This window comes from Astatotilapia calliptera, chromosome 12 (genome assembly GCF_964374335.1).
Source record: "Astatotilapia calliptera chromosome 12, fAstCal68.1, whole genome shotgun sequence".
NCBI classification, from domain to species: Eukaryota; Metazoa; Chordata; class Actinopteri; order Cichliformes; family Cichlidae; genus Astatotilapia; species Astatotilapia calliptera.
The window spans coordinates 12,409,223-12,426,575 of record NC_137433.1 but is presented as its reverse complement, the minus strand read 5'-3'; the positions used below and the strand labels follow the sequence as shown (position 1 = coordinate 12,426,575).

The following is a 17,353-nucleotide window of genomic DNA, read 5'->3' as shown; positions in this document are numbered from 1 at the left end:
AAAGGGAAACTCTGTCATGACCTTTATTTATATTCAATTTTCTCCTCTATTGTCTGCTTTTCATGTCAGTCGTTGCTTGTTTGTGTTGGACACCCGATCGCTGCCTGCTCCCTTTGTCTCGTTCGCACCGTCTTGTAAGTCTACTAACATCTAGTAAACTACATATAAATCAAATGTGCCTTTTTTTGGGTGCTGTGCTTTTAAATTCCTGTCTGAACTGTGACACAATCTCCCCTGCAGTATCGCAGCCTCTTACATGAATAAAGCTGAAGTGATCCTTGACACCATCACAGCAACACAGTTCTACAAATCCCCCGAGGCTTTAAATAACCCCAGCAATGAGCAAATGCCACAATGCCTCAGGTAGCTTGCGATGACAAACAACCCTCATCAGTTGCACAGATCACATCTGACATCGAGCTCACCCCGGTGCTCTTCGCTTAAAATGCGACTTAAAGGAGCAGCACACGGTGGGCGGTACATATAAGATGTGCACATTATTCAGCACTGACAAGTACAATGTTCAGCATTTCAATAAGTCACACATTTATGTTGTAACAGATGGATCACACTGGTGTTGTGATGAGCCCACAGGTAATCATCAGCTGACTCTGCATGCGGTCCCCTCAAGTCTGTCGAGTTTGTTAGTGTCTTCCAGCTAACGGCTTTGTTTTCACAGTTTCGCTTTATTATCATCAACCTTGGTTTTGGTCTGCTCGGGGACAGCGAAAATAATATTTTAAAAAGGACAAAAAGATTTCAACTAAATGTGAAGCAGTCTGATGCTTCCTTTGGAAGTCAGTGGAAGCTAAGGCAGAGTTAGAAGTTAGAAAAAGGTGAGCTGTTAAATGTAATTGAAACATAAACATGCCTCACAATCAGGTGAGAGACCACACGTTTTTCACAAAAACTTGAATATAGTGTTACTGTCCTTCACAGTTATAGTTTGTTTTGTTTTAAAAAGAGAATCGTTTCTTTTAACTCATTGATAACATTTTCTGATCTGTGCAGAATAGGCCTACGGTCATGTGATGAAGAACGTTTTCTCAGGACAGTGCACATTTCAGCAGCTTATTCAACCAGGTTTAGCAGCAGTATGACTTCTTTACACTCTTCTTTGCATCATTGCTTCAATTCATTGAGATTTGCAGGCATTCAGGTATACACAGCTCTCTTAAGGTACAACCACAGCATTTGAGTGGTTTGACTGGGTTATTGCAGCATCTTAATTCTTCTCTTTTTCAGTCATTCTGTTGTAGGCAGGTCTGACTGGGATGATTGTCCTATTGCATGACCTAATTTTAGCAAAGATTTAGTTCATGGTTGACTCAATGACTGCAAGCTGCCCAGATCCTAGACCTGCAAAGCAAACCCAAATCATCACCTCTCTACCACTATGCTCACAGTTGATATGAGGTGTTTGTGCTGATATTTGGTTTTCACCAAACATGGTGCTGTGTATTATGGCCAAGCATCTGCACTCCGGTCTATCCAAAGGACATTGTTCCAGCAGTCTTGTGATTTGTTGCAACTTTGCAAACCTAATCCATGCTGCTGCCACGCTCATTTTAGAGAGAGGAGGCTTTCTCCTGACAACCCTTCCAAACAAGTCGTCCTTGTTCAGTAATTGTACTGTCATGAACTTTAACATTTAACATACTGACTGAGGCCTGTAGAGTGTGAGATGTAACTGTTGTCTATCTCTGAATGTTGCATGGTCTGATCTTGGAGCTAATTAGTTGAAAGCTCCAGACCAGCAATCTGACAAAATGTGTGTTTTTATAGCAGTGCTCACAGTTGGTGAAAGTAACTTGATGACATGCAGCATGTGGCTGATATTTACTGTTTTATGAAAGCATTAAAGGCATGCTTAGTTTTTCGCAGAAGTGCACAAAGTGGGAATGTATAAAGCTGTGAACTTCTGCCAAGTTGCAGATTAGCTTAAGCTAACCTAAAAAGCTTAAGCTAATATAAAAAATTCACTGTATATAAGACACATAATCCATGTGATGTCACCAATTTGTTAGCCACGTCAGTTGTGAAGCCTCAAGCTAAGAGCAGTTTAGCTAAACCCAATGTAGCGTAACATATAATATTTGTATATTTGCATCTTCTAATCTTTGGTATTTCCCTTACTTAATTCACCTAATTTATCAGTCTCCAAGCCACAGCCATAATGGAAAGTCTGCAAATAAGGCAAGCTAAAAATAAAACTCATTTCAATTTTGATTCAAGCTACTTATAGAATTGCTTTTCATATCATGCGCTAACCTAATTTTAAAACAAATAGACTGAGAGGGAAAAGAAAAATAAATAGACAAGTGAGGAACCCGAGATTGGGGTCTATTAAATCATAGCTGCATTAGCGGCAGGCATTAGTCCCTCTGACCCTCTTCGTGTAATTCATATAAATGTTCTGCATCTCCTCTCTGCTTTCTCAAGCCACATATGTATTCTGCTCAGCTCGTGTCTGTGTGCAGCATGCACAGTCTTTCTTGCCGCCTGGCTTTCGCCTCCCTGTTCCTTGTTGCTGGTGAAGGATTCCTAATTCACACTAATATTGTCACTGCAAATAGAATGGTAGATGTCACACCTCAAAATAGCCCTCCCCCCAATGGCAAGAGGTGAAAACTGAATTCAGAGGCAGCATAATATGATAGCGGGGGACAGCAAGTTGTTATTGATCCACTCAAGCATTTGTTCAATATGAGTCTGCTGACACATGGCAGATATGACCATCCGCCCACTCGGGGGTTCTTGGCCACTGCTACATCGCCTCTTTGCAAGATTCGGAGAGGATGCCAGTCATCATGTGTTGCTGTATGAGGCTGAAATGTTTAAAAGCATCATGCATCACTGATTGTGTGATTGTGCTGTGTCCAGCATGATGCAATCAAATCATATCATACACATGCTAAACCAGAGACATAAAGACTTTTTTATTTCTTAGATTTTCCATTAGCAGTATAGGCAAACTGTAATATGACACACAGGCTGTGCTTCTCCTTTGAGAGCATGTGTCAGAGGACAGTCCAGTTGAGTTATCAAGCCTCTGCTTGCTGTCTTGTATAATGTTCTCCACAGGGAAATGCCCAGCTCCTGCCAAGTGTGGGCCATGTGTGAAAAAGCGATGATCCACCCACTGTCTGTCACTGCAAGACGCTATAAGCTATAAGGCTGCTGCCCTGGATTTTACGATGTCTGAGTGAACAGTGCAGAAAACTGAGTGACTTCTACTCCCTGTTTTCTTCTTTTTTATCGAGAGTGAGTGAAATCCTTCCACTCACAGCAGCAAACACAGTTGGGAGGCTTAAATATTTCACCATTATTAGTTTTCTCTAACTACCCCAGTGAGGCAGGGAAATATCTCTGCCTTTTCCAGAGCTGGCTCAGACCTCAGTGACAGACAAACCCGAGGAAGGTCGTGCCACTGCTTTAGCTGACTTCAGCGGCTAATATGGTCACTATTTTCCCATGCTGTGTTAATTCTAATCATTCCTCAGAAATGTGTTGTTGTTGTTTTTTCTTTGTATCCAAATAAGCCCACTACAGTGTCCAAATGTGATTTCTCACCACATGATTTCATAACGACAATAAAATACTGACACAGATCTGTTCAATTCTCATGGCGGTGTAAATGACCCTGTGCTGTTCATCATTCTGGGAGAGCCGTGCATCACAGAGCAGCCGTCGCTCCAAGACAGTTGGCTTCACCAAACAACAACCTGAAAAGTTTTGTCTTGCAGGATTGTGGTGTGGAGGAAAATTGATTCCTCGCTTCAAACAGCCAAGTAACCCTGGGAAAATTGCACCTGCCACCTCTGTCAGTTTATAACCACCCTTTCGAACAAAACACACAATTCACCTGGCACTGCTCCTGCTCCTTTGTAAGCCGTCTGATTTTACAGTCTTGCCATGCATTCTTCGTGCTCTTACGACAGGTTTTAGCTCATACAAACTTTGCAGCTGTGGTTCTCAAAGTATGGGCAACTGGCCACAAGAGGTCCTCACTAAAATCTGATGTGCCCTCAAGGTTGACAAAGAAAGATTACCCTGTTGTGGATTTCATTCACCTGCAGTTAGTGTGGTACAATGAAGCAGGGCAACCTAAGCCTTCCTAACAAATGCATCTTGCGTCTAGACGTATGATTTAGTCGTAATGGATTACAAACACCATCAAGATGTTTTTATATGATGCATTTTTCCTGTGGCGCACTCAACCGTATGCTGGATCCCTAAATAAGCCCTCAGTCATCAGAACTTTAAAGCCGTTCCTAACGATGCCCGCTCTTATGGATTCAAGTCACGTGTGCAAGAAATACTCACTTTTCTTCTATTTTTATGTTTTTCTACCACATTTTACAACTCACATCTCCTGCGCCAGACTGAAGATGGCAGTTAGTTGGCATGGAAACTGTTTTAGATGGGGTGCAGTTAGAATGAATGGCACCACTGGAGCTCCACTGTCCCAATCTAATCAGCTGTATTGTCTGTTGGTCTGCCAGCTCCTTCTCTTATCAGATAAAGTATAAGGGGGCCACGCTGTGGAGCATACCTAGTACTTTAACTTTTCTTTTTCCCTTTTTTGTCCATCAGCCTGCATCTCAGCAGGCTGATGGACAAAAGACATGCTGTGCCTGTCCTTACTGCAAAACAGGCTCAATGTTCAGTAACAGCAGCATAAAATGCCTTCTTCGAGGATTATTTTGATGAAGATTAATAATAGTTGCGTGATTTGCGTAACAGGGTTGCTAATAAAAGCTCAAGGTCATGGACTGGGCCAGTTTATGTCTTTCTAACTGAGTGTTTGTGGTATACACCCACAGTTAATTCTGTAAATGTTGCCCACTTTGTTTTCATTATGTTGTCATTTCTCTTCCTCTTCCTATGTGCGTCGTCTGCACGGTTTAATTTAGTTTTTTCCTGATGTGAGGAGATGCTGCTGTGCTGGTATACTGGAATGCTGTACTTTCTGTAATACCACACTTACTATACAGAAAAGCAGGCTTTTGGATATTTCACACCACAAACTCTTTTTTTACTCAGTGTCCACCTGTTATTATGTAAATCCAATTCGCAAGACATGTGAAAATTATTAAGCAAATGCTTGTCTCTTTGAAGTGATAAGTGTGATCTGCTTGACACCTGATGTTAGGAGTTAAAATGAAAAAAAAAGACTTAGTGTTGCTGTACATTATCAGCCTGAAGTCAGAGGACAAATAAAAGGCAATATTGGTTTTGTAAAAACTTCATTGCCTGGTGACATATTTTTATTGTGTGTGTGTGTGTGTGTGTGTGTGTGTGTGTGTGTGTGTGTGTGTGTGTGTGTGGTGGGGGGGAGGGGGGGTTGTAGTGATGTCATACCACAGTATCAGAGATCAGAGTACCTCTAATGAAATGATTAATCAATTTGGTCCAATCAGTTCTGCAAAGCCTAAAGGCAGGAGAGAAATAAATGGAAATCTGCAACAACTAATTGATTAACTGAGTGCTGGAGTCTTTCAGGTCTAGCGGTTGAAGAATGACGCTGACAGAAATACAGTAGTGTATATGTGGTGCCTATGCTTGCTGTTCAGACAAAGGCAGCAGGATCTATTATAGACAGGACTGTGGGAGGGCACTTCTTCACCCAGATGGAAAATATATATGCAAACAAAAATTCATTTGGTGTTTATAAAGGGCATTTCTACACCCGGGACAGAAACCCCTCGGAGAAGCCCCACTCTCAATTTTCCCCGTGCACCGTGCTGCTGTGTACAGTGTATTGGACAGAAAAATACATCAAGTGATGGATTATTCCAGCAGTGTTTTTTTCCTTTCTTTTTTCGCAGGTGGGAAAAATAACTGCTCTGAGTGTCGGGGAATGATGTATGCAAAATGAAATGTCAGCAGAAGATGAATGAAACTGTAAAGCCCAAGAAACATGGAAGCCACAATAAATTAAAAACAAAAAAAGCATCATGACTTGCTCCCTTGGAAAATCTATCTGGTAGCACATGCTTCTAAAACTGTGGGAAATCAATCTGTGATGAAGGAGAGCAAAAATACTGGAGGCTTAAAAAAAAAAGAACAGATATGGCTTGAAGAGCTTTATATTATCTTTTTGCATTGTGTAGCCTAACTACTGCTTTTTAATCGGTCAGTCTATGTAAGAGTTCCCAAAACACAATAAAGTAAATTGTAAACAATTTTCCCTGAGCAATAACCTTACAAAAATAAACACAAAAGTGGGACAAAGTAGTAAATATGCTAATTCCTAGCCCCTGGTGCAGGTGTGACAGGTAGACGCTTCAAAGTTGTTTGAGAAGGAAGCAGCGCCATCTTGTGTCAGAAAATATCACAAGCATGTATTTGTCTTTAAAAGTAGTGTTAAAGAAATTTTTATTCATATCATTTTAATTTCTTTTTTAAACGGCTAGATTTAATATAATGCAGATATTTTCAGAAAAAAAAAGAATATTATTGATCATTTTAAGAATAAAGTCGAAATTTCAAGAAAAAAGTCGAAATGTGCAGAATACAGTTGTTTTGAGACAAACTGCCACGGCTGCTGCTCTACAAAATGCCTTGTGTAGCTGAGTTAGTGAAGAAAAAGAAGCCGTCGTGTGATACAACATACATCCTCTTGTTATACTAAGGTGTGACCATTGATCGCATCTGTCCATTACCAGCCATTTCATTTTGAACAAATCCACTCTTCTAGGCTTGTGTGTGGGTATGTCTGACCAGATGCAACTTTCTGCACCATTTTTTCAACTGTAATTTCCACATTTCGACTGTTTTTTCCTCCACATAGATTTTCGACTATAATTTCGATATTTCGACTTTATTCTCAAAATGATGTTTGTTTGTTTTTTCTTAATGTGGCCCATCGTAAAAATGATCACGTCTACACACTGAACACTCATTTTAAAGGAAAAGGTGGAGCTCTCGCTTTATTTCTCGGCAATGTGAAAGATTTCTCTGATTGGTTTGATTTCAGAAATGGGTGGGACATAGCGCAGCAATGACCAATGGAAGTTGATCTAACGCCAAAATACCAAAAAGTAAACAGACTTTGTTTTTATGTATCAGGTGCAACTCAGTTCGCAGAAGTGAAGGTGTTCCTGAGGCCGTGTAGTATTAGACACCCGTCTGGTTTTGAACAATACGAGGACTCTTCTCTGTGCAGTCGCTTTGGTTGTGTTTTTAAGCGTACATCCTGCTGATACAGAGTGCGTTGCACTAGCTGGCGCGCTAAGTAGCCTCTAGCTTGTTTTGGTTGCTGTCTTTTATACGAAAGTAACATTAGCTAACAGCTCTGCCGCGGAGTGACAGCTAGCCGAAGGTAGGGAGATTTGTTTGTAATTTATATGCTTTCTAACAGTTCTTTGGGTTCACGTGTGGTATTTATCGGGCATTTAATGTGGTATGATTCTGTAATTTCACACTGACTGTGCAGTGCCATTTCCAAGCGAGCATTGCCACCCACACCGAGTGTTTAGCTTCTAGCTACATTTTTCATCCTGTTTGCACCACATGTCGCTGTGCTGTATGATTCCACTTTAGAAGTAAAGTGAAGGCAGCTTTGCGTGATGTATGTATCAGGCAGACAAACGCGATGAAGCCCGAGCGCCGCTGTGCTGTCATGGCTGAGGATGGAGCTCTGAGTCCAGTAGGGGGACGCGCCGGGTCATCAGGCCGCCTGCGCCGACAGTCCTACAGAAGTTCAGAGCATTTCTGCAGCCTGCTGGACGGCCTACTGTCTCTCAGACACAGTGGGACCTTGTTTGATGTTGTGCTGGTTGTGGAAAGTCGCCCAATACAAGCCCATCGTATAATATTGGCAGCCTCCTGTGATTATTTCAGGTAAAACCCACAGGAGTTATTTTTTGTTTTGCTTTCATCTTCACTTTGCTGTTTTCTCTCTGTGCACACGACAGTACTGTATGCAATCTTTTGTGCCTGTTTCCACAGATCCAAAATTATCATACAAGAGCATTCATATGCATGCCATTGACCATCAAAATAGTCAGCCACCTCCAGGCTAGTGAATGAATAAGTTGTTTCCTATAACACACACCACAACATATGCTAATGTGTTCACTAGCAAATCTGACCAGTTACTCTGGCACCCCCGTGTCACAAGACACAGCCTAGGCATTTTGCACAGTCCAGTTGAAACCAAATGTATCCTCAAGCTCAGCAACATTGTCATATGATTACTAGTGGTTTGCATATTTTGGGTTCTGCCACCAGTCACATGATTGCTTTGCCCTCAGAGGCCTTGAATTACACCTGTGATTTAGTCTTTCCCTGCGTACTGTAGTCACATCAAAACTTCTGTGGAGGTGATTTAACTTTTAAAAAAATTAAAGAGTTCTTTCTCTGTGATATAACTCTGGTTTGTTTTTATTACCGTCTAAAGCCTAAAACTTGAAAACATTTACTGGTAATAAAACCAGTGTCACTTGTTCCTTTAAGTCCACTGCTTACAAGGTCACCATAGAGCTACTGTGACTGGAATACAAATGTCACCACCAGATAATTTCGAGTGTATTACTGTGAGCATAGTTACTGTGCGGTAATGCTATAGATTCAAAAACATGTAAAAACCTAACTTGTTGGTATTTGTTCCTGGCTATCTGTTTGTCAGATCACAGTCAGTGTTTGAGCATAAGTGTTCTTATTCACTTGAGTTACTCCATAACAGCCTGGAAATGTTAACAACAATGGAAACATTGCAGATGTCTGTGTGAAGCAGAGATAAAAAGATGGACTCGTCAACCCATCCTTCTGTTCATTTTATTAACTGCTTATCCAATTCTGGGGCTGGAGCCTGTCCCAAATGTCATAGGGTGACAGGCGGGATACACCCTGGGGACGCTGCCAGTCCGTCACAGGACTCCCACAAAGAGAAATTAACAACTACACATACATTCACACCTGGAGCTGGTCTACATTAAATAGTTAATCTAACATGCATGTCCTTGGATTGTGGGAAGAAGCCACAAATTCACACAGAGAACATGCAGACACAACCAGCTGGCAGGTTCAAAGCAGGAACCTTCTTGCTGTGAGGAGTCAGCAGTGATTTGACTCACTCGCACTCAATGTAGGGCAGCTGGTTCAGCTGATTGCAACATTGCACCTGATTTTGACAACACAATCAGGCCCAATGTTGCATCTGTGTTTTAATCTCCCCAAATGTTTCATCAGCTAGTTAAACCAGTAAGGTGACATAGCTGCAGTTTCGTTTTAGGTCTGTGGTGAATTTTACTTTTACTTGCGATTTCTTTCCTACGTCATGTCTCAAACTAAAACTGTAAGAGAAACATTTTAGACGTTTCACTGAAAACATCAGCCTGTAGTTTGCATAAGCCAAGAGTCAATGCAACATTTTTGTTCTGAATGCTTGTTTGTAGTCAGTGCAGGACTGCAGAATATTTTCAGGGTAATGCAACGTGTCAGTAAACTCCCAGGCTCTGCTCTTGACAGGTTGCCCTCTAACCCCCTTACAGATAATGATTTTCCATTAAGCATTGTCAAATTCAATTTAATTTCACTGGTAAATATGACCTTAAAAGTGCGTATATAGAATAATCAGTTATATTAAAAACAGTTTGTTGGCTTATCCTAAAATAAGGCCTTTTCTCCCTCTGCTGGCACCATTTTTGCTTTTTCTCCCATACATTTGAATTCAACGTTCTTTGAGTTGCTACAGCTCTCCCTGTGAGTCTTATCATTACTGGGCGACCAGGATGACCCAGCATAATACTTTATTACCCTTCTCCACTAGGGGGATGTTTGCAGGAGGCCTCCGGGAAACACAGCAAAAGGAGATTGCAATTCATGGAGTGTCCTACATGGCCATGAAGAAAATACTTGATTACATCTACACATCAGAGATTGACTTAGACCCAGAGTGCGTGCAGGAAGTCCTGATAGCTGCCACACTTGTACAAGTAGGTTGTTGTTCCTACTTATTTCTTATTCTTATTCTGTTTTTTTTTTTTTTTTTTAATTCTTTCAGTTAACCTGTGCAGCTTTTGTGTTTTCCAGCTCGAGAATGTCATAGGCTTCTGCTGTGATTTCCTTTTCTCTTGGATGGACGAGAGCAACATTTTAGAGCTGTATCACCTGGCCGATCTCTACGCACTGCAACAGCTGAAGGCCAAAGTGCACTCCTTCATGCTCAGCAACATTCAGACGTTGTCCCGAACAGATGTGTACCGACAGCTGCCCCAGGATGAAGTGTTCAGTGCGCTGAGCAGCGACGAGCTCCAGGTGAACAGCGAGAATGAGGTGTACGAGGCAGCGCTTCACTATCATTACAGTCCCGAGCAGGTGGAAACTGACCAGGTGTACTTGCAGGTCAGTCCAAAGGTGTGTCTGCATTTATACTCATCTATCTAAATAAAGCACACATCTTAATTACACTCTATTAAAGTGTTGCATTTATGTTTCTGTCTCCCTCACCTGAAGGACAATCTCAAGATGCTCGACGCAGTGCGATTTTGCCTGATTGAGAAGCACATGTTGCAGAGATTGCACAACAGACTGAAGCAGTGTCCGCTGAAGGATTCTGTTTCAGCTGCACTGCGTTACCACGAGCAGGAGCTCCTGCAGCCTGTCCTCCAGACTCCTCTCACCCAGCCGCGGTCCACTTTCCACTGCATACTGGGCTTCGGGGGAATGTTTAGTTCCAGCTCCCTCGCATACACCGATCACCTGTTTCAGGTGTTTCACCCAAGCTGGGGGGAGTGGAGGAGTCTCACTGCAGCTCACACTCCCCGGATGTCCAACCAGGGCATCGCCGTGCTCAACAACTTTGTTTATCTTATTGGCGGGGACATGAACACCAGTGGATTTCATGCAGAGACCCGCTGCTGGAGGTGAGAGCCTATCATACGCCCTTTATGGTTCATTTTTGTGGTGGAGTTAAAGCTGCAGCTGATTAATCTCATTAATCAGTTTATTACTGAATTTTTAAATTATAAATACAGGAAGCAATCTTACAGGAGGCTCTGGACTTTCATTTGCATGATTTGATCCTCGAGACGATAAAAGGAAAGGAAGGAAGGAGTTTGAGGATCTTTGCCAGCAGATGGAGTTTGCCTAGTTGTCATGGAAATGTAGATTTTCCATGTTACAGTTATTCAGTATCTTAAAGAACTTTTTCTCCGTGTTTGCTTTTTAAATGATGTGTTCACAGTTTATATTTTGACAACATCCGTTTAGGTACATCCACACCTCCAGCATTCACAATACTGTGGTGATTTGGGAGCTTTGAAAGCAGACACAGCTGCAGAAATATCAGGGAGGGAGTTTTCTTCTGGACAAGCAGAAAATGACTGAAATCACACACCTTTTGTGATTTCATCCTTTTTTGCTCAGCAATCTCCGGTGATGTTTGATGCTCTCGGCCTGTCTCCATTATGTTGCAGAATGACTGCCTCATACTCAGGTGTTATTTTCAGTGACGCTTTCACATGAAAGCCCGAGCAAAGAACTCTCTGGTCTTTCAGAGATGTTCTTTAAGTAAGCGAACCTGCTCTTCCTGTTTACCGGTCTGAATGGTCAATATGATGTGCTTACACTGCTGTTCTGGTGAGGAAGATTATCTTTACTAGTAGTTTGCCACAACAGCGACCAACATTAAAAGGGCTCAAGCATTAATTAGATGCAAATGGGGATACAGGTTTGATTCAAGTAAACTAGACACTGATATTTATAGTTTAATTTAGATGCTTTTAATTCAGTGTAAAGATACTAAATACATCGCTCCAGGGGTGTTCTCTGATTCACAGTTACTGTGGTGGAGGATTTCTGAGCAGCTGTCGGTCTCTGGAGGCGTTTCTTTGGCTGACACATTACTGATGTTACTTGCTGGCGTCAGATGTCTTACTGACTTGTGCACCGCATCATAAAGTCATGGAGCTGAATATTCGTAATTTCTGAGCTTTAACACCAGTTGACAGGGCTGGTGGGAGGTGGAGAAATGAAGTGGGGGGAAGAAAGTTGACTTCATGCTGAGACTTTGCACACAAACATCCCCAACTAAAAATCATTTACTAATGTTGCCAGTGCCTTTTTTTTATATGAACATTGGAAATTGAAGAAGTGAACTGAGTACAGGTTAGAGTAAAGGGGATTGGCTCGTTGCTTTAAGATGAAAAAAAAAACAACAACAAAAGAGCTGCTAAATCCTTAAAGGTTTTTAAAACGTTATCAATAGAAGCCTAACGGTTCTGTTTTGTTTTAATAGAGTTTCCACTTTGCTTCCAAATGAGCTCATCTTTCATAAGGTTCTTCTTCACTGTTCTGAGACTCGTCTGCTCTTTCCAGATACGACCCCCGTCACAACAAGTGGCACACCATCCAGCCTCTGCAGCAGCAGCATGCCGACCACTGTGTTTGTGTTGTGGGCGGCCATATTTATGCCATTGGAGGACGAGACTACAACCACGAGCTGGAGTCGGTGGAGCGTTATGACCCACACAAAGACACGTGGGAATTTGTGTCTCCTCTAAAGAGAGAGGTATGGAAACCTGAAGGTGTGAAAGATTGAAAATGAGTGCATCTGATTCTTCTACTGTCCACATGATGGCGCTGCTTACTCACATTTGTGCTGAGACCTACATCCACTGTAATACTAGTCTACCCTTTCAGGTGTATGCCCATGCTGGAGCAGTGGTGGATGGAAAAATTTATATAACGTGTGGGCGCCGAGGCGTGGCGTACCTCAGAGAGACTTGCTGTTTTGACCCAGCAGCCAATCGCTGGACAGGGTGCGCAGAGGGCCCGGTGGAGCGGGCGTGGCACGGCATGGCAGCCGTTAACGGCCGCATGTACGTTATTGGAGGAAGTAATGACGAGCGCGGATACAGGAGGGATGTCCTGAAGGTATCGTCCTGAGTGATCGCAGCTGTTTATCGTTGGCTCTTTACTTCTCATGCAGTTTAAAGTATTGCCTCTTTTTCAGCCTGCTCACCTCTGTTTTTTCCTCCTATAGTATGAATTTATATTTAAAAATATTCCACGGCCTTTTCTAGACTGACATTATTTTGCATACTAATACAGGCCAGAAGCTTTGACTTCTCAAGCTAATTAAAATCTGTACGAGCCAGAGCAGCACGTTTTGATGCTCTGCCTGCAGCACTTTTATGAAATAAAAAGTCATTTATTGCTTGCTTTATTTTTTTCTTCAATTTCAGGTAGCGTGCTTTAACCCCACAGCCAACTCCTGGTCTTTAATGTCCCCCCTCCCTGCGGGCCACGGAGAACCCGGCATAGCTGTGCTGGACAGTCACATCTACGTTGTGGGAGGGCGTACGCACGACAAAGGCAACAGGATGAAATACGTTCACGTGTACAACGCCGACAAAGACGAGTGGAAAAACGGCACGAAGTTTAAGGCGCACGTCTCCGGCCTGGCAGCCTGTGTAGCGCTCATGACCCCCGCTGTGATTGCCCAGGCCAGAAGCTGGGAGCAACGCACCAAGGCTTCGTGGGAAGAAGTGGACACGGACAGCTCGGATGACTCAAGTGTGGACTGAAGCTGCCGTGTTAATTGGATTCCATCATCATCAAGGACCTCCTTGCGATCTCTTTCTTTCTTTCATTTAACTCTGCATGTTGAGTTTCGGATGTATTTAGTTTTTTGGGGGGGTCACATGCATGTTGACAACTCGGAGTGCCTCTGAACCAAAGGTGTCATTCAGGACCTTTTTCTTATTTCTCTGATCTGACCTTAGGTACTCTTGCCCCGTCCGGGAATCTCTTCTCTGAACAAATGTTCACGCTGCTGTTTGTTACTGATCGCTCGTCATAATTTCCTTAAAACCACCGGTGTTTCTGCGACGCTTATCACAGAGAGCAAAGGACGCTTTCGAGATTAGTAGCTATGCAATAACATGGTACTTTGGAGTAAAGACACGAATGTGGGCTTTTCCTTTAAGACTGTGGGGCCCCGAGTTATTACTGTGGGAACAGTATTACTGTGTGGCTAAATAAACATAAAAGCAACATGTTGCTCACTGCTAGCAAGGACAAGTCTGTGGCGAGACTGCCGGAGAAACTCAAAACCCGACGATGAATCTCCACCGAAATCCACAACTACCAAAACAAGAGAGCAAAAACTATGACCAGGCATATCCCAGACCAGAGTGTGCTCTGGTGTGACAACTTGAAGCTGAATGGGTCACAAAGCCACTTGGAGATTGGAGAAGTGACTTCTTCCTTATTTCTATTTTCTGCAATGTCACACACTGAAGTTGTATTCTGTAGTAATAACAGTTCCTGTTTCTAAAACAAAAATACTATAAAAGCAGTTTTGCAAAAACAAAAAAAAACCCAAGCACGTGTTTTATCTGTGAAAAGAATGGCGGGGGTCACACAGTTAAGCTCTCATTATTCCTCAGCTGGTTCTCTGCATTGTCAGTGCACAACAATAAGCATACAAGAAGTGGGTTTTGTCTCCATCCCCCAGACAGCTGCTCAGTGGAGCTATCATCTCTCCAAACCTCTGAATGATCGTTATGTTTTGCAAATATCGTGCCTTGTTTTCTTGCTTTCATTCACTCTTAGCCTGAGTTTATATGTGATCTGCGTATGTCTGAACAGAGACGAGCCTTAGCTATCGTGCCTCTGATATCATCATATAAATAATGAATAATTCCAAATAATAATTATTTAATTTATTTATGTCTGTAGCTAGATAGAGGAAGGGGTCTACAGATTGAAGTTGCCATTTATTTGTAAATGAAATGTGAAAATTAACCATTATTTTTGTGCATGTGTGTCCTTTCACTGATCCGCTCATCACTTGAGCTTAATCGGAATCCTCATGATGGTTTATTTCAGAATATTTGTCTTCACCGAATCGCTTAGCACTGTGTGTGTGTGTGTGTGTGTGTGTGTGTGTGTGTGTGTGTGTGTGTGTGTGTGTGTGTGTGTGTGTGTGTGTGTGTGTGTGTGTGTGTGTGTGTGTGTGTGTGTGTGTGTGTGTGTGTGTGTGTGTGTGTGTGTATGAGAGAGTGTGAGTGTGTGTTGCCATGGTTCATTGCAAACCCTGTTTCACACTGGACTCAACCACTGTTAACGCTTCATTTGAACCCACGTAATTGTAAATGTACCCGCCTTTTCCACATGATTTGCTGGAAACACTGTCAAACATATGCAAACAAGATAACTTTTTAAATTTGATTAAAAAATATATGTCCTGCTTTTGTCACGTCTGAATGTTGTATAGGGAAAAGTGTTACATGGATTTTACAATGGACTGGATTTTGTGCCAGCGTTGAGCTGGAAGCACCATTTATATGTCTTGGGAATCAAACATCTACGGAACTGAAACTGACTTCTAAGAAATATTAGTTTTTGTTTTGCTTTTTCCTTAAGAAAAGAAGAAGTAATTGCTGAGAAAGTTACAGGAAATTGTCAGGCGTGTAACTAAGAAGCAGATGTTTTGGCTTCGACAACTCTCTGACTTGAGTTTGTCTTTTTTTGTTTGTTTAATTTAAAGCCCATTTCATAAATCTAACATCAGCTCCCAACAGTTGATTGTGCTCCTTGTTTGAACTGCTGCCTCCTGCCTTTTATTCCTCCCAGTCTCTACCAGTTCCTCTCCATTTGGCTCTAAACTCCATCAGCTTTATGAAGGCTGACTGCTACTTTCCTCTCTGAGGCTGTTTCATCTACATCTGTTACCCCCCATCAGCACTAAGTGTGTGCTCCCTCCCACACACCCCTCTCTTTCACACTATTGTGCCAGCCCCCAGCAAGTAGTCTGGCAGGATCTGCTGACATCAGCGCTGGACATCCAGGATCTGTGTTTGTGTTTACGCATCAAATCTCTGTGTTCTAAAACTATACTACCACCTCGGGGCCACTTAAAACGTACAGTCACGCTCTTAACCGCGTCAGCGGCCGTTACAGACATCTGAGTGCGGGTCGATCTGGTGCTCTTTGCTGGACCATTATCAGAGCAATTAAAAGGCCCACATTAGCCTGTGATGTAGAGTTATGCAGATTAAACCCAGTGGAGTTGAGGATGTATGAGCCGAGGGGATTTTGCTAAGTGCCCACTTGTATCCTCTACTTTCTCCTGCTCTGCAGGAGAGGAGGAAGTCAATTCAATAGATAACAAAGAAAGTCACCTGTAGACGAAGATCTGGCCTGCAAAACATTGCCTATCATTGTGTCGCAGACGATTTCACTTCTATATGTCTACACTGGAGTGTAGACATATAGAGTCATAGGGGCCATAGGGGGGCTTTGTCTTTATATCGTGGAGCATAAAACGATGAGTTTATCATTTATGTTTGCACCAGTATCTAATAGGGGTGGGTTTTGATAATCGATTTATCGATTAAAATCAATTCTAGCTCAGATAACGTGATATCGATTCATTAAAATCCTGAATCGATTTTTTAATATAAATTTATTTTGCCTGAAATGCCAGAATCTCAGGTGAAACCTCACAACATTTCAACAACCACCAAACAGCTAAAACAGTGAATGAAAGCAGGAACACAATACTTTCCCGTCTAAAAATCTGTTTTCTGCATTATTCGCTTGCTTGTTATGCACAAGACTGCCGTTGTTTACAGCGCTGTCGGCTGCTGTTTTTTTTTCCTTTTACTTACTTCTGAAAAGAAAACCTAATTTCTGCTGTTCAATGGGCTACAGAACAAATTGAAACTTTTTTAAATTATGCAAAATGCAAAACGCTTAGCTGTGTCTCTGATAAAACCGCTGTAACTTCAGAGGAAATGTCCATGTTGATTAATGGTTTTCTTTCGTTTTTGATCTACTACAGAATATTTTTATAAAATCCCAGGCCAGGAAAATCACCTTCAGGTTTTTCTGTGTTTTATCTTCAGCTACTTTGACGCAAAGGCATCTGCTGTGATGCTTACACCTTTGATAAAGTCTTGCGAGTGTCAGCTTCCTTTTTATAGATACAAAAATATGTAAATGTACTGATCTTAATTATAATATTTCTGACTGTCTGAGGCAAAATTTCCCAGATACAAATCGAATTGAATCTAATCATGGATCGAATTGATTCGGGACCTTGTGAATCAGAATCGAATCGATTCTAGAAATCAGTGACGATACCCAGCCCTAGTATCTAAGTAACCCCTGTTTTTGCTTGAAGTCCTGCAAAAAGTTGTATTATGTATTTTGTATCACAAAGTTTTTTCATGCAGTTGCTGAACATTTGGCCTGCTTTGCACTTTCCTCGTGAACTATTCCCAGGTGTAATTTGTATTTTTTTCCACATGTATATATTAATTTATACTTTAATTACTCAGAAAAGATTTCTATAAAGTAATAAAACTGACCATTGTTTCTCTCTTTTTTTACT

The 17,353-nt window shown here is 41.9% G+C and overlaps 1 protein-coding gene across 3 annotated transcripts; it reads left to right on the top strand.

Moving 5' to 3' along the window:
- Positions 1–7,032: 7,032 nt before the first annotated feature.
- Positions 7,033–15,203, top strand: klhl22 (kelch-like family member 22). 3 transcript variants are annotated; one of them, XM_026188180.2, is made up of 8 exons: positions 7,033–7,327; positions 7,588–7,848; positions 9,779–9,944; positions 10,042–10,353; positions 10,465–10,874; positions 12,328–12,520; positions 12,652–12,885; positions 13,197–15,203. In XM_026188180.2, the coding sequence occupies exons 2-8, from the start codon at positions 7,601–7,603 to the stop codon at positions 13,536–13,538; spliced, it is 1,905 nt and encodes a 634-aa protein (XP_026043965.1). In that variant the 5' UTR covers positions 7,033–7,327; positions 7,588–7,600; the 3' UTR covers positions 13,539–15,203. The 3 variants fall into 3 exon arrangements, with proteins under 3 accessions (XP_026043965.1, XP_026043964.1, XP_080165044.1); XM_026188179.2 differs by having other exon boundaries at positions 10,042–10,365; XM_080308918.1 differs by having other exon boundaries at positions 7,033–7,848; positions 10,042–10,365.
- Positions 15,204–17,353: the final 2,150 nt, after the last annotated feature.